Source organism: Choloepus didactylus, chromosome 2 (assembly GCF_015220235.1).
Source record: "Choloepus didactylus isolate mChoDid1 chromosome 2, mChoDid1.pri, whole genome shotgun sequence".
NCBI classification, from domain to species: Eukaryota; Metazoa; Chordata; class Mammalia; order Pilosa; family Megalonychidae; genus Choloepus; species Choloepus didactylus.
The window spans coordinates 208,867,904-208,881,250 of record NC_051308.1 but is presented as its reverse complement, the minus strand read 5'-3'; the positions used below and the strand labels follow the sequence as shown (position 1 = coordinate 208,881,250).

Genomic DNA, 13,347 nt, shown 5'->3' with positions numbered 1-13,347 from the left:
TAAGGAAGACAGGATATTCAATATGTTTAATCTCCTTGAGAACATTCCAAGCACCAACTTATGTGCTATTGCTATCCAATATTTTAGTTCATGCTTATCTTTTTAAAATTTTACAAATTAAGCATTAGTATAGTTTTTTAATCTGTGTTTATATTTATTCATATATTTCTTATCTATTTAATTGTTCACTTTCCTTCTTACAACTCAGCCCTTCCATCTAGGGTTGTTTTCCCTAATAATAGGAAACATACCATTTACTATGTGCCAGATACTGTTCTGAGCAGTTAAACATATTACCTCATGTTAATCCCCCAATAGCCCTATGAAGTACATACTGTGCTCCTTCTGTCTGAAGACCAACCTTTAGAATTTTTCTCTGCATCTGTTTTTGTTGTCTGACCTTTTGTCCTTTTTTCTTTTTTAAGAATTTTGCTGGGAAGGAGCATAAACAGTCTTAAATTCATGAGAGTGTATGCAATGTCTCAAGGAGTGAGTGGAAGTGAAAAAGAAGTAAAAGACAGAACCCTGCGGCAGGGGCAGTGGGGGGCATCAGAGCTCATATATTGGTCTCATGAACCCGCCATAAAGAGATGATGCCCACTGGAACTGCAAGTCCAAGGACCAGATCCAGAGCCAAGACAGTGGAGGTCACCCTGGAGGGCTCTTGGGATGGAAGATGCCAGCCTTTCCCCAAGCAAGCACATGCTCAGACATAGCTATGGTTCTCTTATCTATCTTCTGCAATCCTTACTCCAAAACCTAGCCCAAGAAGGACAATGGCTTTGCTTAGAACTAAATGCTAACATACCTTTCTGCCCCTCTGTGCTGTAGGAGTCATGATTCCTGTAGTTCATAACACTGGGGACTAACTGCTGTTTTTACTGCTTGTATCAGTTGTGTCTAAAGTAAGCAAGACTTGACTCAGTCATAGGCCTGCGCAGAAGCTGCTGGCTCAAGAGCTCAGAAAGAAATGAACAGTGTGCTGAAAGCAGTGGCCTTAGCTCCATCTTATCTTCCCCTCTATTGGCTGTGGGCATCCCCCATGAGAGTCTATGAGAATAGAAAGCTTTGAGGGACTGTAAACAAGGACCCTGAGAGCCAGAGCTGGGTAACTAACTAGACCAGTCAGAGCCCGTGGCACAGGGACATCCCTAATGGCAGTGGAGTTTCACCAAATAGAAGTGACAGGTCTGGGTCATGTCTTTCATGCCTTGTTCTGAGACGTGCTGCCATCTCCTGCCTCTCAGCCAATGGATCCTTTTCCTCCTAGTGTAAGACCAAGTCACCTGGAACCCTGTTTTCTCTCTTCTAGAAGAATCATCTACAGAAAGCAACACAAGAAGCCACTTTCAAACTGACTTTAATCATTTTTTGCTGCCCAAATACTGTACATGCAGAAGCCGTGTGAAGAGTTGTCTCCTCAAGGGAATTGGCAAGAATGTACACAACAGCCGGCAGTCCTTCCCAGCTGTCCACCTGCCACCCAGGAATCACAACAAGTTTGGAAAATGCTGCACATATAAAATGTATAGAGCACAGATACAAAAGGCTATTTGCTTCTTATCTAAACAGTGTGCTTGTCAGGCCCTAGCAGCTCTCTCTTTCTTTACAGGATGCATTTGGAAATTCTAAAAAGGGGGTTCCTGCCTCCTGTGGATTTACATTCTAAAGGAGGTTGACAGATCAGGCCAATTTTCCAAAGCAGCAGCCACTCTGTCTACGAGGTGACGTCCATCAAAAGGACATTCTGGAGAGAGGAGAGTGTTCTTACAAAGCAAAACATTTTGAAGGGAAATAAGTTTCCTCTCTCATCCCATTAGAGAGCATTTCCTTTAAAATTCTCAGGTCTTCAACTTTTCCACTGATGTCATTCTAGAAGCAGAAATGAGGAATGGCCCAGCCTCATCGCTGGGGGTGGGGGTGGGGGTGGGGATGCAGATAATGACCTACTCAGGATGCAGCTGAGGTTGTGACATCATATCAGCAACCTGAACATTGTCCATTTGTAGACAACCCTAGTCATTTCTCATCACTACATAAGAATAAAAGGGAGCACAAACGACAAAGAGGTGAAAGCAGAGTCAGTTAGGATTCCCAGAGTTCTGGTTGGAAGCAGCATCTGGGCATGGACTGGATGAGGTCTGGCACCCAGTTTGGGCACAAGGGTTGAAAGAAACCAGCCCACGGAACCAAGTGCCAGGTACACCAGCCTCACAACCATCATCTCCAGATCAGAGAATTTCAAAAGCTGGAGGGAACCATGGAGCAACCAGGTAATGTTCTGATTTTGCAGATGAAGAAGCTGAGGCCCAGAACAGTGAAGAGTCTTGCCCAAGGTCACAGTTCCTGGCAAAACTGTATATAACAGCCTTGGATTCCCACAGCCAGCTGCTCAGGTCATCGACCAATGGGTGGATGCTCTATTGCCCTGGAATTCCAGGGCCCATTTCTGTTAGCCAAGCTGCCTGGAACACAGTGCAGCTCTCCCAGCCTCAGGGAAACTGGCCAAGTTTCCAGCTAAGGCCATGGAAGGTTTTCCCCAATGCAGTAATGCTCAGGTTTTTCAACGATCACTCGCCCCAAGCCAGTCCAGGCCTCTGAGAGAACACAGGTTTCTCTCGCTGGTGTGGCTTCCCTTGCAGGCACAGCCATGCTGGGCCCCAAAAGCCCAAGCTCAGGGTTGGGGGGAGAGGGAGTTGCTTTGCTACATGGAAAGATTAAGCCCTTTGTCAGAGAACAAGGCCCCATTGTCACACATGCCAGCATATGAGCTACACTGTCCAGCTCAACCGGAAGAGTGGGTGCCCACAGAGGCCGAGTTGCTCTCTTTGGCATCACTGACATTGCTCTGAGATGCTCAGGCACTCTTTCAAAATAACCCTTTCCCAGTCAGACCAGGCCACTCCTGCCCCCATCCAGGCCTCACCTACCCTTTCATCATGATTGTTTTGTTTTGCCCCAGTCTTTTCTGGCCGGAGGGACAAGGCAGGGAAGCACTCAACATTCTCTTCTCCTCCCTGGTCCTTCAATGAAAGACAAGCAAGTGCAGAAAGCAGCATTTTAAAGAACCTTTTATGTACCAGGATATTGGAGAAGAAAACTGAGGAGGTGGAAGTGAAAGACAGGCAGGGGTAGGCAGGGAGGCAGGCCTTTTCTCTTCCATCTCCCTGCAGCCACTGCAGAAATGCTACTGGACAACCTCCTAGCTCCAAATGCGTGCCATCTCTCTCCATCCAGGTGGAGGACAGCTCATCTACAATGTCAAGCAAAGGCAGCAATTTCTTGCACAGGGTTTGCACAGTACTGGAAGCAATCAGAGAAATTCAAAAGAGCAGACTTACTAAAGTCCTGCTGCTTTCTAGGCTGAGGAAGATGTGGGATATGAGGTATTAGGAGCTCTAGGACCCCAGGGGAAGAGGAGCTCAGCATCTCTTGGGCATTGGGGCAGGGGGTAAGAAACCCAGCTGCATGTCAGGGCTCCTGGTAGCACAGTATAAGATTGTGCTACATTTCATTTCCAAAGAAGTACCTTTGAAAGTCTTTATTGTCTTTGAAAAGGGGATCAGGGTGGGAGTAGTTTCTGCTGTCCTCAAAGCTGGCAGTAAAGGGGAGCTCAGTCATTCTTCCCCCGGTAGTTGCCATTCCCCTGGCAAAACCAGCTTGAACTCAGGGCTCTAACTGGCAGTGATTCCAGGGGGGATGAGCTATTGGAGTGCCCCCTCTCTGGAGCACCTACATTCTACCTTAGCCCCCATGAAATGCTGGCATTGCCTGGGACTTACTGGATACCGAGGCTCCCCAAGTGTTCCTCTCCTAGTGGAACTGGGGTTGGAAGAGACTGGATGGGGAGTGGTTTGGGAGCTGGGTCTTCTCTGAAGGATCAAATCCTTCTTGTCAAACCAAGACTTGGTCCCATTGACTGGAGACTGATTGATACCAAAGTCCCATCACAGACTTCCCTGTAGGGAGGGAAGGAGGCTCTGCAGGGAGCAGCACAGACGAACAGAGCAGAAACCTGAAGACAGATGCTCTGAATCATCCCCATCCATGCCCACAGCAGAGCCACTCCTGTCTCTGTCACATCCTCTCTCCCATAGGAGACAAATCCTGCCTGAGCAGAGGAAGAGGGAAAGCCCTCATTCTAGACTGGCACCGGCTTTCACCTTGGCTGAGGAGGCAATTGGAGCCAGGACACTCTACCTGGCAGGGAGCTGACCCCAGTGTAGGGAGAACTCTGGGGGAATCATGTTTCTTCCTTCCTCACCGTCTCCTCCTCAAAGGGCAGATGCTCCCTCACCCCAGGAAGGCAGGGCTTACAGCTCGACTCTCTCCTCTCCTGGGACAGGCTAGCTCCTGAGCAGCTTCTCAGTCAAGCCCATGCTTCCAGGATGCAGAGAGAGAGACTTTATCCTGCCACTCGCCATCAGGCATACACCACAGCCCCACACAACTTCACCCTCATGGGGGAAATCCAGGTGAGGATTAGGAATTTATTTGGTGCCACAGATTAAAAAGAATAATTCCCCAAGGTCAACTTGGGGAGAGCTGCCTCCCATTAGAGAGGTGGAATGGTAAAGCAGCCCACTCCTGGGCAGTTTTGGGAGCCGGGGATGGCAGGCAGATGAGCCCAGGTTATCTATGCATCAGGCCCTGCTTTGGCTAGAACTGTGTTAACCCGTCCTCAGCGGCAAGGGGCACCGTGGCCTACAGCTGCCCAGTGGCAGCTTCCCTGCCTTCTTCCTCTATCTTCCCAGGCCCCTAGAGGAAAGAGGGTATTGCTGTTCCCCCATTCCCTGGGGGCGAAGGCTTGCCTGGGTGTAGACACTCCAGGCTGCATGAGCAACTGTCTACACTGGCCTCTGGATCACTAATGAACCTACCACTTCATGGTCTTGGCTGTTTCCACACCTTCTTGAGGGTGACTGCTCTAGAGGTGAATACATCACAGTCGGGGGACAAACATGCCCTTCTGCGAGAGGGTCTTCTCCCCCTCCCCCCACTAAGGTCAAACAGTACAAAGACCTTTGCCCCAATTTTAGGAACATGAGAAATGCCTGCATTACCCAGTCCCAAGCAATGGGATTGGGAAGAAAATTTCTTCCTAAAGAGAAAACTCAACCCAGCTGCCCCCTCACCATCCTGCATCACACACGATGCCTCTCTTCTCTACTAAGAGAAGGGTGGAGGCTCAGGTGGGAGCCAAGCACCCAGGAGCTAATTGTTTACTGCCTCCCTGCCTCTACCCATTCTTTGTCTGCAGGCAGGACCCAGGAGTCCCGACTTCTTCCCCGAAGTTAGAGGGCTCAGGTTTCAGCCTGATGCAGATGCTGCCATCTGGACTGAGGGGGGCCCTCCCTAGAACCCACCTTCATCCCATCCAGCTGTGATGAGGACTGGAGCCCAAGCACTCAGGCCAAGAGACCTCTCCACTGTCACCCTGGAAGCTCTCCCTCTGCCTCTGGTACCTGGGCCGGAATCATTTCCGCACTTGGGACTGATGTCTGGGGAAGAGGCAGAAAGAGGGCCTCCCCATGCCTTGACCCCCCCACCCCCTTTGCTACCTCCTTCCTCCCCACCAGAAAAGGACCCAAGGGCAGCTCTGTCCACCACCTGGGCCATGTCTCACCTTTTACTCTCACTCTAGAACCGAGGGGGGAGAAGGACAGGTTCGAGCATTCCTGAGCCAGACTTCAGGATTCCCAGCAAGCATCTCACAAGGTCCAGTCCAGGAATCAGTCCCTACCAGCAGGGTCAAGTCAGGGTTTGAGGAGCTCTGAGAAGCTCCAACCAGACAAGGGTGGTGGGAAAGAAAGCAAAGAGCAGGGAAGGTGCCTGGAGGTCAGGCCACTTTCCAGAGGGCAGCGACGGAGGGCAGAAAGGCAGGGAGTCTGTATTGCTTGTACAGAGCTGGTGGCTGGGGGAGTCCAGAGTCCAGGGCCAGGCTGCCATGGACCCAGGAGGCTGGAGCCCAAGTGATCCTGAGCTCCCAGACAGGGACTGGTGTAGAAATGGGCAAAACATAGAGCGCCAAATGAGCATCTTCATGCAGCCAATCCCCAAAGGTCAGGGTTCTCAACAGTGGCTTAGAACAAGCCAGCCTCAGCCCTTCTCACTAAAGCAAACACTTCTACCCTCCGAACTTCCTCCCCAAGCCATGCCCCAACAGGGATGAGCCCGGGGTGGGGGGGCAGGGCCCCCCTCAGGGCCTGGAGAGGACACTGCTATCTCCAGGGACTATCTGCTTTGGCAGATAATATCTCCTCTGAGGCTGGCCTCCTGGATGTCAAGACCCTCCTGCCCAAGCCTCCTGGGGCCCACTGGAAGAGCTCCTTTCGCATGTTGGAGCTGAGAAGGCTTGCAGGGAGGGAGGAGGTGAGGAACAAATGCTAAGGGAGGCATCTGGCACCTCCCTCTAAGGTATGTGGCCAGCTCCCCTGGGAACCAAGACCTTGTGTTTTGCATGTGGGAAACAGGCACCCTCAGCCCAAGGGAGAAAGCACTCAAAGTCCTCACCTCCCAGGGCATCTTCTGATTCCCCTGGGGCCCTGGCCAGGGCACTAGATGAGCATGCTACATGCTGCAGAATGCATGTAATGGGAAGAGCAGCCAGAACAGCTCGAGTGGGGAGAAGGGGTGTCGGGGTGAGGTGAGCTTCCCAGAGGGGCCTCAGTGCGGCCAGCTGCAGTGGATGCTACATTCCTCAAAAAAGAGCAGCAGTGCTGGGGAGAGGCAGAGGGTGGAACAAAGAACGAGAACACCAAGAAGAGGCACAGGTGGGAACACACAGGCTGTGCCCCAGCCACAGGACCGGGCAGGATCGACCGTCGGCCGCATCCCCTGCTTCCATCCCTGGAGACGCCTTTGGGTTTCTTTTCGAGATACAGAGAGACAGAGATTTCAGCTCATGTAGTCACCGGGACTGACTATACCCAGACAAATGAACATATATAAACGCGGTCACATAGACTATACATACACACACAAACACGCACACACACACACACACACGCTACAGTCTCCACTGCCAGCTGGGGCGAGTCCAGTAGCCAACAGGCATGCAGCAGGGCAAGGGGTCCAGAAAGACACGAAGACTATGTACAGGGAGGGGGTGGGGGATCAGCTGGCACCCCTTCCCACACCGCCATCCTGGCCTCTCTTCCTGAGGTCCTTAGGAGCATGAGGGGCTGGTGGCACTCTCCAGGGAGGACTGGGAAAGGCGCCTGGTGAGGGAGCCGAGTGTGGAGTCTGCCACTGAGGAAGTGGGGAAGAGTTTGTACCAGCCGGTGACCGTGGCACTCAGGTCCAGCTCGTCCAGCATGATCTGGGCCATGCCCATGAAGCACTTGTGGTCCATGCGGCCGTAGTCTCCCCAGACAATCACCTGCAGGTAGAGGGGAAGGGTGGGAGGGGCTGAGCCGCCTCCCCACTCCAGGGCTAGGCAGTAGGCCCAGGAAACTGCAAGTTTCTCCAGGGCTCAGATGGGGCAGAGGGCACCAGAACTGACTGTGGACATCAACTTCCTGAGCACTTACAATGTGCCAGACCTGCTCCTAAGGCCTTGCCATGCATCAGCTCCCTCATCACAGTGTGCCAGTGGGGTAGGGGTACCGTATATTGTGTCCATTAAGCAAAACTGCAGCTAGAAAGGTTAATTAACTGGCCCAAAGATAACAGTAATTCGTAACAGAGCTGGGACTGTGTCTGACTCCAGAGCCTCTCAGCACCCCAGATGAGAGCCTTCCCTAGGAAGGAGCCGACTGGAGCCCTGGGTCAGAGCCCAGCTCTGCCATAGGCTCACCCTCACTGGCCTCAGTGTTCCCATCTGTAAAAAGGGGATAGATTAGCTCAGTGATTTTAAAACTTGTGCTTTTATCAGAGAACCCTTTTTTTCAAAATGGAATCCCAACACATATAGAAACAGATTAAAAGAGTTTGACCTGGTTGAAGTTGTGGGGCTGGGGGGGTGGGGAGGAGCTACTCAGCCTCTCCCTTTCCCTCCAAGATTGCCCTCCACAGAACCCTAGAGTTCTGCAGTTCTTGCTGTTTGCACCTCCAAAGGCCCATGCAGATAGCCATGGAAGCACCTCAGCCCAAAGGCACAGCCTTAGACGAGAGTTGGACAGCCCCAGAACCCAGAGGTTCTAGCCCCTCCTCAAGCACCACCATGAATACTGAGAGAGCAGCTGTCCATGTGCCAGGCACGATGTTCTGTCCTTTGCATGCAATCTCATTTAATCGTCCCAACACACCACCCACAGCCAGTAAGGAGCTGAGCTGGAATTGGACCTCAGGACTGAGTGCAGAGACTAATTCACCACCGTGCTGGTGCACCTCAGTCTCTTCATCTACAAAACAGGCATGGTAACCCCTCCCTCCCAGGGCTGCGGCAAGGGGCAAACAGCAGAAGGTGTGCAGAAGGGCTGTGCTGCCCTAAAGCCGTCGGGATGAGAGCTGACTTGCACCCCACTAGCTGAAACCTCAACCAGTCACTTCATCTCTCTGAGACTGTTTCCTCTTTGTCAAATGGGACAATCATTTCTCCTGCACAGGAGCATTGTGGCGACTAAATGGATTCACATTTGGACAGCACCCAACACAATCCTGGCACTGAGCAGATGTTCAATAAATATTGGCAATTGTCAGGTGCAGGAGAAGGCAGTGGCCAAGCAAATCCTGGGCCCATCTACTAGCTGTGTAACCTGACCAATCCTTTGTAGACTTTGGTTTTCTTACAAATTAACTGGGGGCAATGATACTTCACTGGGGTCTGAAAAGAAATGAGTAATGAATATTAATGCACCTGTACAGTGCCAGGCACAGGACAAATCATAAAATGAAAAGTCTTTAAATTACAACTTCCAGCCTCTGAGGGTCTCCCCCACCCACCCCTAACACTCACCTGCAGCACCTTGCCCTGGGGCCCCTCGTCAAAGAGCAGAGCTTGCTGGTACAGGGGGTCACAGGTCTTCTTGGCCACCTTTGTCTTCTTCTTGGCCAAGCAGGCCCCATTCTCAAGCAGATAAACCTTGATATAGGTGGCTGAGGGATGGGAGAGAGCATGGGGAGGGGGTCCCAGAGAGGCTGCTATGACCTGCCCCACTGCCTAACCTCCAGGTGATCCCGGAGGTGAGCAGGTTGACTAGGGTGAGCTGACCGGTGGACAGCATGGAAGAGGCTGACTCAAACACTGACTCATCCATCCTCCCCAGCTCCTCACACCCCTCTTCACTGGTCTTTGAGGCAAGCCACAACTCCAGTGCCGAGAATATGGATTCAGGCCAATGGGATTTGCTAGACCCAGAGCTCAGCTGCATGCCCCTCCCTGCCAGGCCCCCATTTCCAAAATCCCTCCCCAGCTGCTCAGCCTCACCTGGGAGGGATTTGGAGCCTGGTTTGGGGGTCAGACCCCGAGCTTCAATCACTTCCACCTCCAGCTGGCCGCTCCGGTCCATGATGGCAATGTGCACATCCCCTGCAAGGGAGGAGAGGGACAGTCCAGGCAGAGGACAGTCTAGACTGGCATGCCAGCCTGCAGAGGATGCTACATCATCAGAAAGGAAACAAGGTGGAGAAAACAGCGTGTGCCAGAACTCCTCTTGGGAGACCACTTTAAGCTGGGAAATACTTTGATAGGTCACTTGGGGTTACATGCTTGGGTAACAGCAAATGGCTGCTAAACTTCCATCTTGGTCAGCTAAGCTGGGAACTTCTGTTTTACTGAGCAAACTAGGCTAGTTTGGGAGCAGAAATGAACTGCTCCAGAAGACAGATGGGAGGCTGCAGGCTCAGTGGCTCTCCTCCCACTTTCCCTACACAGCAATCCTCACTGTTTCCCTAAATATACGTTGGACAAATATTTAAAGAACATCGCTTTGAAGAGATACCAAGCCCTGAGCCTGCCCAGGGCATGAGGCCTTATCTGGGAATGAGGGCCTGGTTCTTACTACGTAGGCACCTTTGCCAAAGGAGGGAGAGAAGGCCGGCAGACTTCCTGGGTACAGAGGCCTCCCCACCACGCTCCCAGGAGATGGACTTTCCAGCTGGGGAAGGGTTGTGTGTGTGGAGTCATGTGAGTTACCTGATTTCTGGGAACTCTCAGCTTTGTTTAACAGGGGTCAGAAGAATTTGAAATTTTGTATTGTTCACTTGGGACATCCTTCAAGAGGGTCAAAAATCATAAGCCTGATCCAGACAAATTAAAATAGGCCAGATTTTGGGTTTGGCCACCTGTTTTAGATTCTGTGAGCCATCATGCAATTGTTTGCATTTGCATGCTTGGGACAGAGTTCACCTCCCACCTACCAGCTAATCCTGACCTCCCCATGGGGCAGGAGGCCGAGTCTCAGAAATTAATCTCCTTCATGTCTGCCATTCCTAACAAGGTAAGTGAATGCAAACCTGTCCTTCCCATTTTGGGGCACGAGGGGGCACCACACACAAACGATCTTGGCTGTAGTGGCTCACTGACCAGAAGAGTGGTTGACTCTTCTCTGCCTCCACACCATGGCTGGACCCAGAGCATGGGGTGGGGGAGGTGGGGGGAAGGCTCCCCAGGCCCTTATGAGCTGGGAGCAAGAGCTGGGAATCAGCCAGACCCAACTCAAGAGTCAGATGGGAGCGGACCTTCACCCTCTGAGAGTCCCTGTGGGCCCTCTTCCAGCAGACAGGGCTTCCCATGTGATCACTTTTCAGACAGGGAAGGACAACAGACAGAGTCCAGGCCTGGAATGGAACCCCAGCTCCACAGCGTGACACTGCAGGGCCCTGTCTGCCCCTCGGCTTCCTCATCTGCTATGAGGGTGAAAGATCAAGCACTGTCCAGAGGAGGGCAAAGGAGTCCTCTGAGTGGGGACATCTTGGCCAGACCCTGCTCAGGTCAGACTGATGGGAAAGGAGGTAGAAGAAAGGAGGCATCTCTGGGAAACCAGGCCTGGGGAGGAGCTGCTTGAAGCCAACAGGCCAATATGGGGAGGAGGGGGGGAATGGGAATGGAGGAGGGAGGCAGGGAATGCGCTGATCTGAGAGCTCACGAAATGAATCAGAACTGCAGCTAAGATGACCAAGCTTAGATTTAGGAAGTACTTCCTAGCTGCAGGGAAGAAGGATGGGAAAATTACTAGAAGGCTTCTAGGTTCTTGGCACTGTGCTGCGAGTAACAAGTCAAATAAGACACAGTTCCTAGGAGTTAAACACTCATGCAAGGCATCTAATAGGAATTCAATAAATAGCCATTATTTTGCAGAACCAAGGTGGGTGTTATTCCCATTTTACAGATGAGGAAACTGAGGCTCCAAGAAGGGAAATGACTTGCCCGAGGTCACATGGAGAATGAGTGATGGAATAAACTCCATGAAAGCAGATGCTGTGACTTTTTGCTCACCATCGTGTGCCCACCCCTAAGCAATGCCCGGCCCTCAGTAAGCAGTAGAGAGTGGGTGAGTGAGTGGGGAGGAGAGGCAGGCATGGGCTGTAAGACTGCAAGGTAGCCGCTGAGAACAGCTGGAACCCCTCTCCTTTGTCAGGGGGAATGACGACGGCTGTGCTGACTCCTTTTTGCTGGCACAAAAACCCAAGTGAGGGCTCCTTTTTGCTGCTCCCATCGCATCAGGGGCCCTGCTGAGCTCCTACGTGGCGCCCACGAGGACTCACCCATCGGCGGTGTTGCCAGCGTCTGTCGCCCCACGATCTGGGCTGGCCCTAGCCCATCCAGGAAATCGCTGAACTGGCTCTCGGCCCCCAGCCGGGTGGTGGGGAAGATGAACCTAGAGAAGGAAGAGGGAGGGGTGTGTGAGGGTGTCTGGGCAGCCTTGAGGTGGGGGGGCGGGGAGGGAGGGGGCAGCAGGATGCAGTTGTTCTACCCCCTGGGCACTGAGCTCGCCCCTTTGTGCCTCAGTTTCTCCTCTGCATAATGCAAGTGAACCATTCTAGTGGGGGACAAAAAGAACTGTTCATTTCTGCACATAAAAAAAAATACTTTGGTAGTAAACTTGGGTATTCTGGTTAAAAAATGAGAGATGTTAATTATAGTATTATTTTTCCCTTCACTTCCAAATATCATGAGAGAAATGAGAAGATTGAAGAAGAAACCAGATTAAAAAATGGTTTAAAATATATTTTTCCATGTACATAGATTGTGTAATGAGTCAATCAAGACAATGAGGATAAAGAGACAAGGGAGACAAAGGAACAAAGTCCTTAAAAAGAAATAAAGAAGCCAGAGAAGAATCAACAGTGCAAGTCCAGGGATTAGTCCTAGCCAGGAGGTGGGATGTAAAGATATGGAGACATCTTAAGGTGGAAGAGAGAGAATTTGAAGGTACTTTAATGGAACATTATTTATACTTTCAATAAACACAGTAAAACTTCAAAAAAAAAATACTTTGAAAACATTAGACTCAGTGAAAGGATGAATAACTATTGTTAGATTACACATATATGAATTATCTAGAATATGCAAATTCATAGAGACAGCAAGTAGATTAGAGGTTACAGTGGCGGGACGGGGGGAATGGAGAATTACTGCAGAAAAGGAGTTTCTGTTTGGGTTGATGGAAAAGTTATGGTAGTAGATGGTGATGATGGCAGCCCAGAAACGTGAATGTAATTAACGCCACTGAACCGTACACTTGAAAAAGGTTCAAATGGCAAATTTTAGGTTAGAAGCGTAAACAAAAATTACTTACAGGTCACTTCAGAAAGACGCTAATAAGAATAACATCATGAAGGTATTTAATCCTGAAGGACCAGGGATTTCTTAGGTGGTCCTTAAAATGCAGGGCTTGATAGATACCTGTGTCCTCACTGGGGGGTGTTAATGGCAAGAACCAGAGACACGGGTCAGAAGCCCCTATGCCTGGAAGAAGTTCCAAGCTGAAATTTGAGCTGACTTTAAGTCTGATATTCGAGTCAATAATGTGAGGTGGTGCCCAAAACAGCAACTGAGACCGAAATAACGTAATTATAGGGTTGAGATCAATGGCAGTGACCATGGGCGGTCCATGACTGGGGGGCGTGTGTATGCTACAAATAACGCCACGAACTGATAGTGATGGAAAAGCTAACCAGGTGCCCATTCTACACAAAGTGTGAAGGGCATTTTATATCATTTAATCCTTTCGGCCACTCTGTGTGGTAGGAGCTATTACCCAATTTTACAGATGAGAACACTGAGGCTCCAAAAGGTGAGAGACTTGCCTTACCTGCGAGAAGGACTTGATGCCCAATTAACAGGGTTATGATGAGGAGGAGGGGAGCTGGGGCCTGGAAAGTTCCCGACCCACAGGAAACAATAAAGGGCGTTATTGTCGCTGCTGTCATTATCATCAAGTGATACAGAAGGAAATAACC

At 50.8% G+C, this 13,347-nt stretch overlaps 1 protein-coding gene across 2 annotated transcripts in view; it reads right to left on the bottom strand.

Moving 5' to 3' along the window:
• Window positions 1–1,344: 1,344 nt before the first annotated feature.
• RIMS3 (regulating synaptic membrane exocytosis 3) overlaps window positions 1,345–13,347 on the bottom strand; it is a 42,268-nt gene continuing 30,265 nt past the window's right edge. The window contains exons 6-10 of one of the 2 annotated variants that reach the window (XM_037827563.1): window positions 11,650–11,762; window positions 9,371–9,472; window positions 8,900–9,039; window positions 7,140–7,381; window positions 1,345–3,253 (exon numbers count right to left, since the gene is read on the bottom strand). In XM_037827563.1, the coding sequence (XP_037683491.1) occupies window positions 7,169–7,381; window positions 8,900–9,039; window positions 9,371–9,472; window positions 11,650–11,762 (568 nt within the window). In that variant the 3' untranslated portion in view covers window positions 1,345–3,253; window positions 7,140–7,168. Of the gene's footprint in view, window positions 3,254–5,577; window positions 7,382–8,899; window positions 9,040–9,370; window positions 9,473–11,649; window positions 11,763–13,347 lie in introns of those variants that run through there. The other variant, XM_037827562.1, reaches the window with a different exon arrangement.